The following is a 16,158-nucleotide window of genomic DNA, read 5'->3' on the forward strand; positions in this document are numbered from 1 at the left end:
CGAATAAAAAAAAAATTTTGATTACAATTTAATTTTTTGTGTTATTTTTTACAATTTCAAGTTCTATCGGGCTTAAAAAAACACCCTATATTAGTTATTAAATTGGTATTCCTATGTGAATATCATAATAAATACTACCCCTACGAAGATACGTCATAAACTACTCTGTAGTGAGGTTAATTAACTTTATTTTGAGTGTTGGCAGATACATGTTCGTCTTTTGGCTCCACAGTTATATTTTACAAAAATCAAAAATTTTATTCGAAGAACTAGAAATAAAACATTTAGTGTATTTATTTTGTCAAATACCATAAATACTACTTCTCTTGTGATAGGATATTAAACTAGCTTTAATTTGAGCGCTAATAGACATCTGTGCGTCGAATGGTTTTTGAGATGTAAGTTTCTCAAGATAAATTCGCTAACTACTGATTTTTCAGTGCATTTTTTATGAAATGTTGATTTTTAAAAAGCTATATCTCGAAAACTATTGGACGTAAATAGCTCATATCAGGGCTTACATTTTAGAAAATTTACTCTATTTTGAATGGATGTTCTCTTAGATTTTCTATTGTTGTTGTCAGTTTTAAAGGTATAGAGTTACAGGTTTAAAGTTCCGAATGAAAAAAATGATTATTTTTAACGTTTAGAAACAGCCGCCATTTTTATTCCCCCTACCTATACTTGGCAGATTCATCAATTTCGACTAGTAATTATACATAGTTTTCATTAAAGTTATAAAAAATTGGGGTGAGATAACTGACTTTTTTCTCCTTTTGGGCTCTTGTAATAATACTTGAGGATTTGTTGGAGTTGGATAACCCTGATCTGTTGAGTTGACCAAACATTATTAGTGAAACTTCTTTTTACGGACACCTCTCTATAGCAGAATACACCCTTAAGTGACATTTTAATTAAGGTCCCGGACAACAAGGTACAAATTAAATATATTTGAACTCCTCTCTTACGGAACTATCCGAATGCGGACAGTAATTTTATTCCTATAAGGACTTTTCACTACTCTATAACTGACACACTTCATTACTTATGAATATACGTATCCATGATTTCATAATTGATAGCTATTGACGGCACTAAATGATAATTATTGTTTAGCCAGCATTCAGTGTATCAATGTATGTATAGAGCATTCAGTGTGTGTATACAGCATTAAGTGATAAAAATTTCCCACAATAAATTCATTGGCTACTTTATTTTTCAGTATATATTTCATTAAATGTTGCTTTTTAAAAACGTTTATTTAGGGAACTGTTGAATGTAAATAGCTCTATTAGAGTTCATATTTTAGCAAATTTACTGTAATTTAAATGATGTACTCTTCGGTTTTCTGGTGTTATTGGTAGTTTTAAAGATATAGAGCTCCGAATGAAAAATTAATAATTTTTAGTATTTTGAAACAGCCGTAATTTTTTATTCCCCCTACCTATACTTGACAGACTCATGAATTTTTACTAGTAATTATACATAGTTTTCATTGAATTAATAAAACATTGGGGTGAGATATAATATAACTACCTTGTACTAACATGATGTTATGACGTTCAACTACTGCTCCTACGAATATAAGCATCATGAACCACTTTATAGTTCATTAAACTAGCTTTAATTTGAGTACTAATAGACATCTATATGTCTCATGTTTCCTGTGATAAAAATTCAATGTATGTATAGAGCATTCAGTGTGTGTATACAGCATTAAGTGCATGCCAAAAAAAAAGTAACCCCAGGATGATCTTCGTAATTATACAATAGTCCATCAATGAGACGAAATATTCCTTGAGTGCATTGGTTTTTTTTTAATTGTACAAAAAGCTCGTATATTCTGATTGCTACAACACCTACTTAACCAATGCTCTAAACTTCCCTTTACTACAAAAAAACTCATATACACTGATAATCAGACTAATTTGGACATACATAAGTGACCTTTGGGGTTCCACCAAACCATTAAATTCCTCTCGTATCCAATTCTTACAACCCAAAATCCCTCACAATCCCATAATCCTCCGAAGTGTCTGAAAAGAAGATGGTCACGGGATCTTCTAATTTAAATCAAAGATTGAAGTACCGCCATTGGGTGGTTCCTTCTCAAGATTATTATGTGTTCTGAAACATTTATCACATTTGCTTATTGTATTTTATTTTATTTGTTATTCAGTTGTAAATTTCAATAAAATTTAATTATCATAGCGTGATTTAATTTTTTTATACTTTTTATATTAACACCTAGTTGAATATTACGGATAAAATCATCTTCATTTATTGTATTATTAATAGGTTCAAACTATTTTAGTTAGATTGTAGGAAGGTAGTCCGGGTGGCGGTCATTGAAGGTATCAAAAAAATAATAGAAGACTATTGTTAACCAACGTTTCGCCCCAGTTTGTAGTTCTTCGTCAGGGCTAAATGTTTATAGAGTATATAAAAATGGGTTATATATTGTTACTTTAATCACATCTAGTTATATTTATTATTAACTAGATTCTTTACCGACCACCTTCATGCATACTTCCTTATATTGTTACTATCAATTCTTTATTTTAATTTTTTGTCAATTCTAAAACGTTTGTTTTGTTTTTTTTCATTCAGCCCTGCAAAGTGGGTGAAACGTTGGTTAACAATAAATAGTTTTCCTTCACTATTTTATACCTTTATTGACCGCCACCCGGACTATCTTACTACAATAGAATTGTATTATTATTATTAGATTAAACTGTTTTAGTTAGAGTAGGCGCGTGTAAAATGATTGAGTTATATTACAATGATATTATCTTACTCATCAATTGCGTTCCAATTTTTCAAATAACCGATAAATAGTGTAATTGGCTATATTTAACTCGAGATCCGATGATTATATGTTGATAAATATATCTCGACCATCCCTGCCCCCTGACCGCTCCAGTACGACCAGGAATTTGTTTTGCTCTAGAAAGTTATTGAAGGGAGGTCAAAGACAGGGGGATTAGAGATAGTATTCTAAGACAGTCACCTACCTGCTGTATAATAGCCTCGTCCATTGTGCTCTTCAGGAGAGTCCAATCAGTGAGCTCCCCCCTCTCCTGACGTCACCAATTGAGACCCACGTGAGGGGGGACGTCGCCTTATCTCCTCAGTCGAGATGCCGTCCCACTGCTGTGTGCCCAAGTGCACCACCAACTACAGCCGGTCGGACATTAACGTCTCCGTCTTCTCTCTGCCGAAGGACCCCGGTAGAAGGAGACAGTGGTTACGGGCCATCGGGAGGCAGGAGTACAGCGTCGGGAAGAGTTCCGTGGTCTGCATCCGACACTTCGAGGAGGGTTCCGTCCTGAGAGAGGACAGGGCCACGCGGGTGGATGGCAGCGTGCTCGCCGTACCCAGGGTTAGGCTAAAGCTGTGCCCCACGGCCTGTCCCAGTCTGCATCTGGGTTCCTCCACTGTCGCGCCAGCGCAAGAGTAGTGAGTAGCTGCTTTGTTATATCTGTAGCGAATCATATTTCTCTTAATTGTTAGAATAACATACCGTTTAGCACTTTTTACATCTAACGTACCTTTGCAAGATTAGTGATACTATTCAGAAATATAGTACAACGTACAAAAAAAAAAAAAATCAACTATATAAATGTAACTCTTTTTATTTATTTCATTTATTTATTTTTTTTTTTTTTTTTTACGTAATTTTTGGAAATTTGACAGTTTTGAAAAATAAAAAAAAAATGTCATAAATAACAAAAAATATCTATTAAGTTTCAATCTATTTTATTTTCTTATTGTTCCATTCCTACGTTTCGGCCCTTCCTGCCATTCTCAATGACGACTTATTATCACAGCTGCAATGTTGTCATAAAATTGGCGGGCTATTCTGCTTTCGTCAGATTATATTTTAGTTTATCAACCTATCTTTTATTTAACCAATTAATTTTTTCTAATATTGCATTTACACTTTATATATAGACTAATAGTATTTTTAAGTTGATTATCTAAAATACTGCATTTTTAATTTGTGTCACATTTCATGCAAAGGTGCTTTGTAAACTAACATATCACTATATGTATAATAATTATTATGTATTAATAAATAATAGAATACTATAATAGAAGGGTAAAAGTGATATAAATAAATATATCATACTCGGGAACTTTTTTTTTTTAATTTTCACTATCTAGTTACTAAATTCTAGATTTTGATAATCTAGTTAATTTTAATTAAATGCCATATTTGTTGACATAATTAATTTTCTCTGTTTATTTATTTATTTATTTTTTAATTATTTTTTTTTATTAAACAATAAAAATACAAGCTGTCACAACCAATGGAATTGTATGTATTCATTTATAAGAAATATGCATACTGACGAAAAAACTATTATACTGTTTAAAACAAACATATTAATAATATGTATGCTATATATTGTTATATAATAATATAACAAAATACATTTCAAATATATCTATAAAAAAGTATTAAAACAATTAAATAATAGATTTTTTAAAGCTAAAATTAGTCTTCCCGTGACATATTTTATATTCTGCATATATTATTATATTAAATTTTCTTCTTTCTCCATTTTGAAACATAAACATATATACCGACAGCTACCAATGTAACTAAAGAATGTGAGAGACCAAATTAAATAATATACCTTAACAGATATACAATTAGAGATGATAGCTGGCCGTATTAAGTACACAGTTCCTGGGACAGTGTGCTCTGTCACGTATTCAGAGATCTGGGTCTGGCCCGCACATAGGGTTGGAACGCTTACTGGTACAAAATTAAAATAATTTTTTTTCTACTAAATGATTTCTTGATAATCTATAATTCAAATATTTATGTATATATACATAAACATGATATATGACTGTGAGACCTGGGTTTTAATTGGTACCCTGGAGAGTAGAATCGAGAGATTTGAAAGAAAAATCTTTACAATTACTGGAGCGATCGGTATTAGAGTCTTAACACATGGAGGAAGAGAACTAACTGTGAACTGCTTGCAGAGCTTTGTCAGTCAATAGGGGTATTCATGATTTTTAATTTAACATGTTAAAGCGCGTTAAATGGAAAAACTCATGTTAAATGGGGAAATAATTCCTTCTTTTACCATGTTAAAACGATATAACATATAACATGGTTAAAAGTCTGTTTCTAGATTTGTTAAATGGAAAATGACGTCACCGTTTTATTTGTTGTATTAGGTTACTTGCTCGTAGTTTTTGTTTTGATTGTGTTAGTATTGTTTTGGATGTTTTTATAACTAATGAAGCAATGGATGATAATAATAATAGTGAATCGAATCAGAAGTAAACAATAGCATGAAGTTTTGGTACGTAAGGTTATAAATCAAGTTGCTCAGAAAATCCGCTATGACTTCTCAGACTTTATATTGGGCTGCTCACAATCCTATACTTATAACATTTAACATAGTAAAACATTTTACATTTAACACATCATGAATACTCTTAATATCTCACGGAGGAGGTTAAGGTGGGCGGTACATGTGGCTCGAAGAAATCCATTAGGACGCCTCTACACAACAATGGATGCCTCTAGTTGCCAAGGGACCACGTGGGAGGCCTAAAACCAGATGGATAGGCATAATCTACAAACTGGAAAGCAGTAGTTCTAGAGAGGCTAGCGTGGAAAAGGCTGTTTTAGGCGGACAAAAACCATGGTTCGTAGAACCAACCAAAAAAAACCTTAGTACCACATCAAACTTACATTGATTAAAATAAAATATATTATATAATAATTTAAAAAAATATCAGAAATCCCTGGATTTTCCAAAATCGTGATCAATTATTTCGCCCGTCTTATTTAATTATGTACTTGAATACATTATTAGAAAGTTGATACATATCGAAAAGGATTTAACTATAGGTGATAAAATATCCGTGTTTGGTGTTGATAAGGTAATATTGGATGAAGACAAGGAAACAGTAATAATTATAAATACGTTGATGACAGCTCATAAAGAATTATAATACAAGAGCACAAGAGGAGAAAAAAGGCAGTTATTTCACCCCAACTTTTGATTACTTTAATGAAAAATATGTAAAATTATGGCGACTGTTTCAAAACGTTGAAAAAAATTTAATTTTTCATTCAGAGCTCTTCATCTTTAATACTACCAACAACATTAGAAAGCTACAAAACATTGTTATGTTGAATAAATTTGCTAAAATATTATACCTAATTGTGCTATTTACCATTTGACTTACAGATGTCTATTAGCACTCAAATTAAATCTAGTTTAATGAGCTATAAAGTAGTTTACGATGTTAATTTTGGTAGGAGTAGTAGTTTGCATGAAATTTGTTGAAATAAATTGATTTATAGTTGTTTCGACAAATTTTCATTTGTCAAATTTATATTCACTTGCGAATATCACAAAAACTACTACTCCTACGAAGATAAGTGTCATAAACTACTTTATAGTAAGTTAAATTTCCTTTATTTTGTGTGTTGGCAGACATATGTGCGTCTTATGGATCTAGAGATATATTTTTTTAAAAATCCAACATTTTATACGAACAACTAGAAATTAACATTTTGTTAGTTTATTTTGTCAAATATCGTAAAAACTACTACTCCTACAAAGATAAAAGTTATAAAATATTTTATATTAAATTTAACTAGCTATTTGAGCACTCGCAACATCTGTTCGTCAAAGGGTTTCTGAAATATAAATTTCTGAAAATTAATTCACATATCTTTCGAATTTTTTTATAAAATTATGCTTTTTAAAAATCTATACCATGGGAACTATTGAACATAAATAGCTCTTTTAGGACTAATATTTAAGCAAATTTACTCTACTTTAAATGATGTTCTCTTAGGTTTTCCCGTATTGTTGGTAGTTTTAAAGATATAGAGCTAACTGAAAATTTAATTTTGTTTTACGTCTTGAAACAGCCACCATTTTTTATTGCCCCTATCTATACTTGGCTGACTCATCAATTTCGACTAGTAACTCTTGTAGTAAACTAGTACTATACCGATTAACTTTGATTTTCGTTTTGTGCATTCCTCCTTTAAAATATCTAAATAAATAATTGTCCAACGAAATCAGATTTATTGGTGTCAGTTATGTGCTATACAATGGAGCCCGTTTATATTGATCGTAATTAGAACTATAAATCGATTCAATGAGACTGATTTACGCGTGTGTTCACATGATTATTTTCACCAGTATTAATAATAATAATAATAAAGTTAGCGAACCCCAAGGTTCGATGCCGATACCTCCAATCGTTCTCTTCATGTATTTATCCAGGACCCACTCTGCTGAATAAGTCTTAACGCAATACTCCCATCTACTTTTTGGTTAACTCATCCTTTTTCGGTCCGAATCTATTACTTTATTTTCTAAAACATTCGGGTGTGGTTCTTCCCTTAATTTAAGATACTACAAAAGCTCATAAGGAGAAAAAAGTTAGTTATTTGACCACCATTTTTGATAACTTTAATGAAAATTATATACATATAATTACTTACTAATCAAAGTTGATGAGTTTGCAGCATATAGGAAGTAAAATAAAAAATGGAGGCTGTTTCAAAACCTTAAAAAAAAATCAATTTTTCATTCGGATCTTCATATCGTTAAAAATGCCTACAACTCTGGAAAACCAATCAAAATATTTTTTGATCAACTAGAAATTAACAGTTTGAGAATTTGTATGGCAAATATTATGAAAACTACTCCGAAAAAGATATTTTTTTTTTTTTTTTTTTTTTTCGACGAAGACTTCCATTGGAGTCCCATACTGCCTAAGATCAATCTTATAAACTATCTTTAAGAGTTTCTGAGATAAATTTTTTCATAAATCAAAAAATTTTTTTGTTCAACTATAAATCAACTTTTTGTGAATTTATTTTGTCAAATATCATGAAAACCATTGCTCTTTTGAATATAAACGTCATTAACTACTTTATAACACGTAAAACTATTTTTAATATATGTTCTAATCTGTACGTCTAATGATTTTGAGATATGGAGCTTCCAATGCAAAATTATTATTTTTTTTTTTTAACGTTTTTTAAAACAACCATAATTTTTTATTTCCCCTAACTGTACTTGGCAGACTCATCAATTTTGACTAACAACTATACACAGTATAATCAATCAAAACTTGAGGTGAAATAACCAATTTTTTTTCCACCGGGCTCTTATTCTATTCGGTGGTATCGGTATCAAACCTTAATTCAGTTGGAAAGGATTATATATTATACAGATATCTGTATGTTAATTGCTTTTAATTGAAAAATTACCAAAGAAAATATATAGATTAAATTTTATCATCTTATCATCGATGGGAATTCCGCATCTCCTTATGACAAAAGGATTCATGATTCTGTTTTTATCTGGGCAGAGAAAATAATTAGATCATTTTAATAGTGTTTATAATTTTAATGATTATTTTGAAATAAAGTTTATTCTGAATTTTATAAACAAAAAATATTTAAGTCAATTATGTAGAACCAAAAAAAAAAATAAAATTCTAAATCTTTATCAAGTTTTCTATGCACTCGAAACCAGTTGCTTAAAATTCCTTATTTTCTCCATTTAAAATTATTATCTAGCAGTATTCTCAAAATGGTGTTTAGTATATATTTAACATATTATTATTATTATACTTAATATTTCCAAAACTTTATGTTTTTGGTTACATCTAAGTTTTCATTAAAGTAATTTATTACAACATGCCTGCATTAAGTCAAAAGTGAAAGTTTGGCTACTGAGTGCCTTGTTTATCTTTTAACTTGTAAGGAAGAGAATCAAGATGAACTAATTGACTATTGTCATCCATTGCTTTTTTGGTTTTAAAAACATCCAAAACAATACTTAGACAATAAAAACACAATAACTACGTGCAAGTAACCTAACACGGCAACAAACAAAACGGTGACGAGCTGAGCTGGTCTGTTGCGTGACGTCATTCTCCATTTAACAGACCTAGTAGCAGACTCTCAAACATGGTATATGTTATATCGTTTTAACATGGTAAAAGAAGGACGTATATCTTCGTAAGAGTAGTAGTTGTTATTATATTTGCTAAAATAAATTGATTTTTAGTTATTTGGACTAAAAAATTTAAAATTCATATGCATATGAAAATATTAAAAACTACTACTCCTACAAAGATAAAAGTTATTAACTACTTTATAGTACAATCAACTAGCTTTAATTTGAGTGTACGTCTTATGGTTCCTGAGATGAAGAATCCTACAATAAATTCACTAACCACTGATTTTTGAATATATATTTCGTGAAATATTACTAGTTAAAAAACTGTAACTCGTGAACTATCGAAGGACACAGCTCTACTCGGGCCCATATTTTAGGAAATTTACTCTAATGCAAATAATGTTATTTTAGGTTTTCTAGTAGGGGTATTCATGATGTTGTGTTAAATGTAAAAAGTTTTACTATGTTAAATGTTATTAGTATAGGATTGTGAGCAGCCGTATTCAAAGTCATGTTAAATGCATAAGATCTATCGAATTTTCTGAGCAACTCGTTTTATAACCTTTCCTTCCTAAACTTCATGTTATTTAAGTTACTTACTTTTAAGTTTTGATTAATGTAATTTATTACAGCATATATAAAGTAGGAGTTGTGTGAAAGTTTCGCCACTGAGTTCCTTGTTTATTTTCTAGCCGGTGAGGAAGAGAATCAAGATGAGCTAATTTACAACTGCCATTGCATTATTATTATTGCCATCCATTGCTTTATTTGTCATAAAATCATCCAAAACAATACTAACACGATCAAAACACACACTATAAGCAAGTAACCTAACACAACAAAAAAAAAATGGTGACGGGCCCATCTGTTATGTTGTATGACGTCATTATCCATTCAACAGATCTAGTAACAGACTCTCAACCATGTTATATGTTTTATCGTTTTAACATGGCAAAAGAAGGTAATATTTCTCCATTTAACATAAGTTTTTTCATTTAAAAAGCTTTAACATGTTAAACCTCTCTACCTATTCAACTGTATTTCCTCCTATATTTATGTCACCGAAATTGCTCTTTTTTGTACTGCTAATTATATATTTTGTTTTATCTATTTTAATTTCGAGACTTAGTTTCTTACTAGAGTTCATCAACGTAGCTATATTTTGTATTTTCATCGACACGTTTTTTTAAAATTTAAAATTCAACTTGGTAAAAGAATAAATCCAATTACGTTTTAATATCATCACTAACACAATATTAAGTGTTCCTGAAATTCATTCAAGGAAATTGTGAACCTGTAAGGATATTATTTCAGGTAATGAAAGGACCTTTTTGAACCTTTTTAATCTTTCAGGGGCTGTTTACGTGTTGTCACGCTTATTAGCAGGTATACGTACTTGAACGTTTGCGAGGGTTCGTTTCTGATGCACGTGTCTGATTTTATTTTTCAAATGTAGTCAATTAAATAAGTTGCATATTCCAGAAGTGCATTATTTTTTATTTAATATTGCATAAATATATGTTTATGAAGACATGATGTGTATAGGTAATTAAATTAAAGTTTCTGATAAAAATTCTATAACTAAGGTTGAATTTATAGGTTGTGTAGTATTATTTATGCGATTTTTTAAAATTATTATTTCTGATATTTTAGTTTCGTTTTATTTCTTCTATCTTTATTTTGTCCCATCTTGTATATGAATTTAATAACAAAATAAAAATTCCGAAGAACCAACAAGCGTGTGGGTAGAATCGTTTGTTACTTCGAGCATTTGTACTAGTCTTGAATTTGGGGCAAGTGGCAAAATTGTAGATTTGGCATAAAATTGGGGATATTCATGATCTTTAGTTTAACATCCTAAAGCGTGTTAAATGGAGAAATATTTCCTTCTTAAACCATATTAAAACGATATAACATGTAACATGGTTAAGAGTCTGTTACTAGGTTTACTAAATGGAAAATGACGTCATGCAACAGACCAGCTGAGCTCGTCACCGTTTTATTTGTTGTATTAGGTTACTGGCTCGTAGTTTTTGTTTTGATTGTGTTAATAATGTTTTGGATGTTTTTATAACTAATAAAGCAATGGATGGCAATAATAATAGTGAATCGAAACAGAAGTAAACAATGACATGAAGTTTTGGAACGGAAGGTTATAAAACAAGTTGCTCAGAAAATCCGTTAGGTTAATAAAGGTACCAAAATAGTAACAGAAAACTAGCTCATTATTATTCTCAACAATAAAATATTTTTTGCATACTTTCTTACTTTCCAAGTATATTTATTCTTATGTTCTGTCACTTCTTACAATGTTTTTATATTTCCTTCTTTTGCCATGTTAAAACGATATAACATGTAACATGGTCGAGAGTCTGTTGTTAGGTTTGCTAAATGGAGTATGACGTCACGCAACAGACCAGCTGAGCTCGTCACCTTTTTTTTTTTGTCGTGTATACTTAATTGCTCGTGGTTTGTGTTTTGATTGTGTTAGTATTGTTTTGGATGTTTTTAAAACTAATATAGCAATGTATGACAATAATAATAATGTAATGACAGTTGTCAATTAGCTCATCTTGATTCTCTTCCTCACAGGTCAGATCAACAAGGCACTCATTTGTCAAACTTTCACACAATTTAGGCATGTTGTAATAAATTACTGTAATCATAACTTAGAAGTAAACAATAATAGGAAGTTTTGGAAGGAAAGGTTATAAAACAAGTTGATCGAAAAATTCGCTAGGAGCTCTTATGGATTGAACATTTAACATGACTTTAAATAGGGCTGCTCACAATGCTATATCTATGCTTATAATATTTAACATAGTAAGATATTCTACATTAAACACATCATGAATACTCCTACTGAGTAACATGCGTGTAGATGCTGCACAAGTGCTTGTCCAAACCTTCTTTTATTTGTCCGAGAAAACAGAAACTCAGGTAGATCGGTCAGTACAAGACTTCCTATATATCTCCTACTCCATAGTTCTTATTTTTTTTTTCTCTAGAAACTGCGTTCTTCATAGTTACCTGAGAAGAGGTGCATACTTCTTAAGTTCCTTGGAAATTGTTTCAGTTGAAGTAGTTGTGGTTTTTACTACGTGTAACGGTCCACGACTTTACACCAATTTTTTTTTTAATCATGAGGTCCTGAAACCTGATAGCTAATTTAAATCTTTAATGTCGATCCAGAAGGATAACAAAGTAGAAAAAAAAATTTAATTATGTCCTTAATTCTTCACCAGGACTTATGAATTGATACTCCTGAGGTTTATTTGCACATGCCTATAAGGAATATTTAGTGAGGAAAAGTATTTTGAACTTGAGTTTCAATGAAAATAAATTTTCTTTTTCTCCCGTATTGGTGGCATTGGTTTTTTTTCATATAGTCAAATATTAATTAACTATATAAGTGCAAATACGAAAAATAGTTAAAAACTTTATTTGCTGACGTTTCGGACATTTTAGAGGATGTTCAAGGCTAAAAAGATACAAAAACAACAAAAAAATATTTTGACATAGGATAATAAGATAAAAAAAATTAAATTAAGGTAGGGTTAAAATATGTAAATATTATTGAAAAGAAAATTATAAAGAAATAAACAAAAAGAAAAATATAATTAGTTATAATATAAAATAGACAATGATAAGAATATAAAAAAAAATTGTTATTATAGTCAATTTTATATTATAACCATTTTTATTTCTTTTTTTTGTTCATTTGTTTATATTTTCATTTTAATAATATTTACACATTTTAACCATATCTCAATTTACCTTTTTGTATCTTATTATCTATTATGTCACAATATTTTTAGTTGTTTTTGCATTTTTTTTAGCTCTAGCCCACAAAGTGGGGCGAAACGAGGGTAAATAAATAGTTTTTAACTAATTTTTGTTTTCTTCTGACTGCACCCCGTCCATCTTCTTCATAATTAATTAACTATATTCTATGAAAACTCTGTAGGACAATTTGCTCTTTCCCTTTGATACTACATTTATTTATTAAGTTAATAAATCTGTTTTAATAATATACTATACCATAACTATATCTGTTATACAATTTTGTTTATCGATTTCAAATATTTATGGATGTAACACATTTATGGATAAACTCTTTCTTTTAATATACTATCATAAATAATATTTCGGTTTGTATCTAGGTCTTTGAACAATACTTGTCATTTTTTGTTTATGTTTTATATTGCAATTGCAAATGCTATGATTGCGGGCAAAAATACATTATATTAGTGGAGTCGTGGTGAGTTAATGCAGTTTTTGTAATTTTATTTTGCGATTGCTATAAAAATTCGTATTTTAACGGTTTTTGTGTGAAAAAATGATTACTCTATTACCTCCCCTCCCCCTCGCCCCCAAAAAATATTTCACCCCATTTGCTAGTCCAATTTATTTCAATATTGTATTCATATGGTGGTTTCTTTGTTTGGTTGTTTAGTGGCGCCAAACTTCATTGGTCATCAACGCCATTTATATTTTATTTAATTTTGCTAATATTCGTTAAATTTTATTTATTTTTTAATTTGATTATTTTATTTATTTTTTTTTATTATTTTTGTTTTGTTTTCCTTCCGATCAAGTTATATTTTTGTCATTAAATTTTGTGATTTCAAAAACTGAAACACCAATTCTATTGCCTTATCATCGTCTCCAATGGTTTTTGAGATATCTTGGCTTAGTCCCAAGCTATTGAGGTGTGGTGTAAAATATGGACATCGTTGGAAAACATGGCTTATTGTTAAATTGTTATTGCAATACTGGCAGTTCGGAGGCGTTTCTTTTGATATAAGATAGGAGTGGGTGAGCCTCGTGTGACCTATTCTCAGGCTGGTAAGTACAACTTCCTCTCTACGGCATTTACGGCTGGAGGTACCCCAGGGCTTGACATCCTTTTTAATAATTTTTAATTTACTCATTAGGCTTTCGTTCCACAAAGATTGCCATTTATCTTTGACTTCCTTTACAAGAGGCCTGCTCATCTCTGAGTTACAATGGTAGTAATTATATACCAATCAATTTCTTATTGTTGCAAAAGAATAATAATACTAGATTCATTTAAAAAAGACCTATGTTATGAATAATTAAAACTAAATCTTTTATTTATCCAAGGAAGCGCTGGAAACTATAAACGGAATCGGAAACCAAACTCCATTGCATGACTTGATTACTTAAAGTAAAAAAAAAAATTAATTCCCTCATAACCAGCCCGGGAATTTTTTAATTGTAAATCTCGTAAGGATAGACATGAAGAAATCCTCGCAAAACAAATATTTGGACTGATTTAATGTTTGCAGACAAAACCATATAAATTTTTAGTCAATTCAAATTATATTTTTTGTTATTTAAAATCCCGTAGTACCAAAAGAGTCATACATTTCTTGGTGAAGTTCCTTTAACGATATCTAATAATTTTTTTTTTTTTAGTTTTTGGCATTAATCTTGCAAACGTTTTGACCCACAGAAAATTGAAACCTAAGAACATTTTTTTTAAATTATAAAGTTTTTTTTTTATATTTCATCTGAATTTCTTATTAGTCTCTACTAAAATAATATAATACAACGCAGGAGAATATATTCTTAGTTGTGATGATGGATTAATGTTTTATTAATTAAAAATACATTAATATATAAATATTAAATACCTTAGGATATATTTAAATGTGTGTATTTATTTATATTAAAAGATAATAATATTGAATGCTTAAAATGTGTAAATTTATATCTTGGTGACGAAGATTTGTCTGTTAAAAAGGGTGTCCGCTTTGAAGGGGTCAAAATTCCTGTTTCTCAGGTTGGAACATTTAAAAATTGTCCTTTGGGAGGAACGTCCGTTAGGTGAGGTTCCACTATATAATAACTATTCATTATTATTTTTTAAGTAGGCCTATACTTCCATAAGAATTTTTATTAATTTATTATCATTGCATTATTTATTTTTTTTATCCACTTGACACTGAAAAGAAAAAAAAAATCTGAGATTGATTTTTAAATATTTTTTTATAGATTTTTCCTTTTTCCTCGTACAAAACTGAGATCTTTATTTGGTTTCCCTCCCTAAATATTCATGGAACGTTTTATTACGTCTGATGCTAATTAGGTATTTTTAGTTCTTTCTGAATGCCATTCATTCATTACGGGTGATGAATAACTAGCACTGCGTTGTTATTAATTTCAACTCGTTGTGGTTTGCGAATTTATTTTATAATGAAAAAAAATAAATAAGTTACTAAATATCAGTGAAAATGACCGAAGAAAAATATTCTTGGAAGCTTATTAAACCTGCATTGTACAAAAAAAAAATAATACTAATAAAAAACTATATAAGAATACAATTTTTTATTAATTTAATGTTTGAGTGAATCTATTTTATGTATTTTAGAGACATTTAAATTTTAACTTTTGACATTTTGAAACTTGTCCTTAATTCTTCACTGCAGTCTTCCTATCAAAATGCTTTGGAAGTATGCATACAACTCTTGCGAAGTATTAGTTTATTAAAAAGTACATTACTTTTAAAATATTATATAAACTAATATGTTATTTATTTTGGGCAAAATTTATTTATTAATTTTCAAAACTAATTTTAAAATGGTCAAAGTTATAAGAAAGGCCGAGTTGTAATATATGTATATGGGAGTGGCTCAATGGTAAGGTACTGTGCTACTAACTCCAAGGACTCTGGTTCGAATCCGCCTAATTATTTTGTTAATGTAGCCCCGAGTCAACCCTGTGGGTTTCGGAGCCTTCTGGGATCCACTCAGTCTCATAAAGTAGGTATCCATAATTGGGTAAATGTCTGTCGTCAAGCATGATTTTGTCCAAATCACCTCCTTGCTTAACCGTTGTTCTAGTAACGGAATTTTCTTATAAAGTCCATAAGGCCGCTGCGGACAAACCGCTTTTAATATTTGTGTCGATTAGTGGAGTAGTGTTGAAGTTACTGCAGTTTTTGTAAATTAAAAAAAAAATTGAAAGCCATAATTTTATTTTTCGATTGCTCTAAAAATTCGAATTTAAGCTTTTTTGTGCGAAAAATTTACGTTATTTCTTCCCTCCCTATAAAATAAAAAAAAAATAAAAAATTACCCCACTTGCTAGATCAGTTCCGAATTATTTCAATATTAGGGGTATTCATGATCTTTGGTTTAACATGTTAAAGCGTGTTAAATGG

At 29.9% G+C, this 16,158-nt stretch overlaps 1 protein-coding gene across 4 annotated transcripts in view; it reads left to right on the forward strand.

Annotated features, from left to right (window-relative positions):
- The window catches only part of MBD-like (methyl-CpG-binding domain protein 2), a 74,095-nt gene that overhangs the window by 19,813 nt on the left and 38,124 nt on the right, over nucleotides 1–16,158 (forward strand). The window contains exon 1 of one of the 4 annotated variants that reach the window (XM_067046944.1): nucleotides 2,987–3,459. The exons of the other annotated variants lie outside the window; for them this stretch is intronic. Coding sequence (XP_066903045.1) covers nucleotides 3,140–3,459 — 320 coding nt within the window. The 5' untranslated portion in view covers nucleotides 2,987–3,139. Of the gene's footprint in view, nucleotides 1–2,986; nucleotides 3,460–16,158 lie in introns of those variants that run through there. 4 annotated transcript variants of the gene reach the window in all.

This window comes from Halyomorpha halys, unplaced genomic scaffold, assembly GCF_000696795.3.
Source record: "Halyomorpha halys isolate HHAL.00 unplaced genomic scaffold, Hhal_1.1 Scaffold70.1, whole genome shotgun sequence".
NCBI classification, from domain to species: domain Eukaryota; kingdom Metazoa; phylum Arthropoda; class Insecta; order Hemiptera; family Pentatomidae; genus Halyomorpha; species Halyomorpha halys.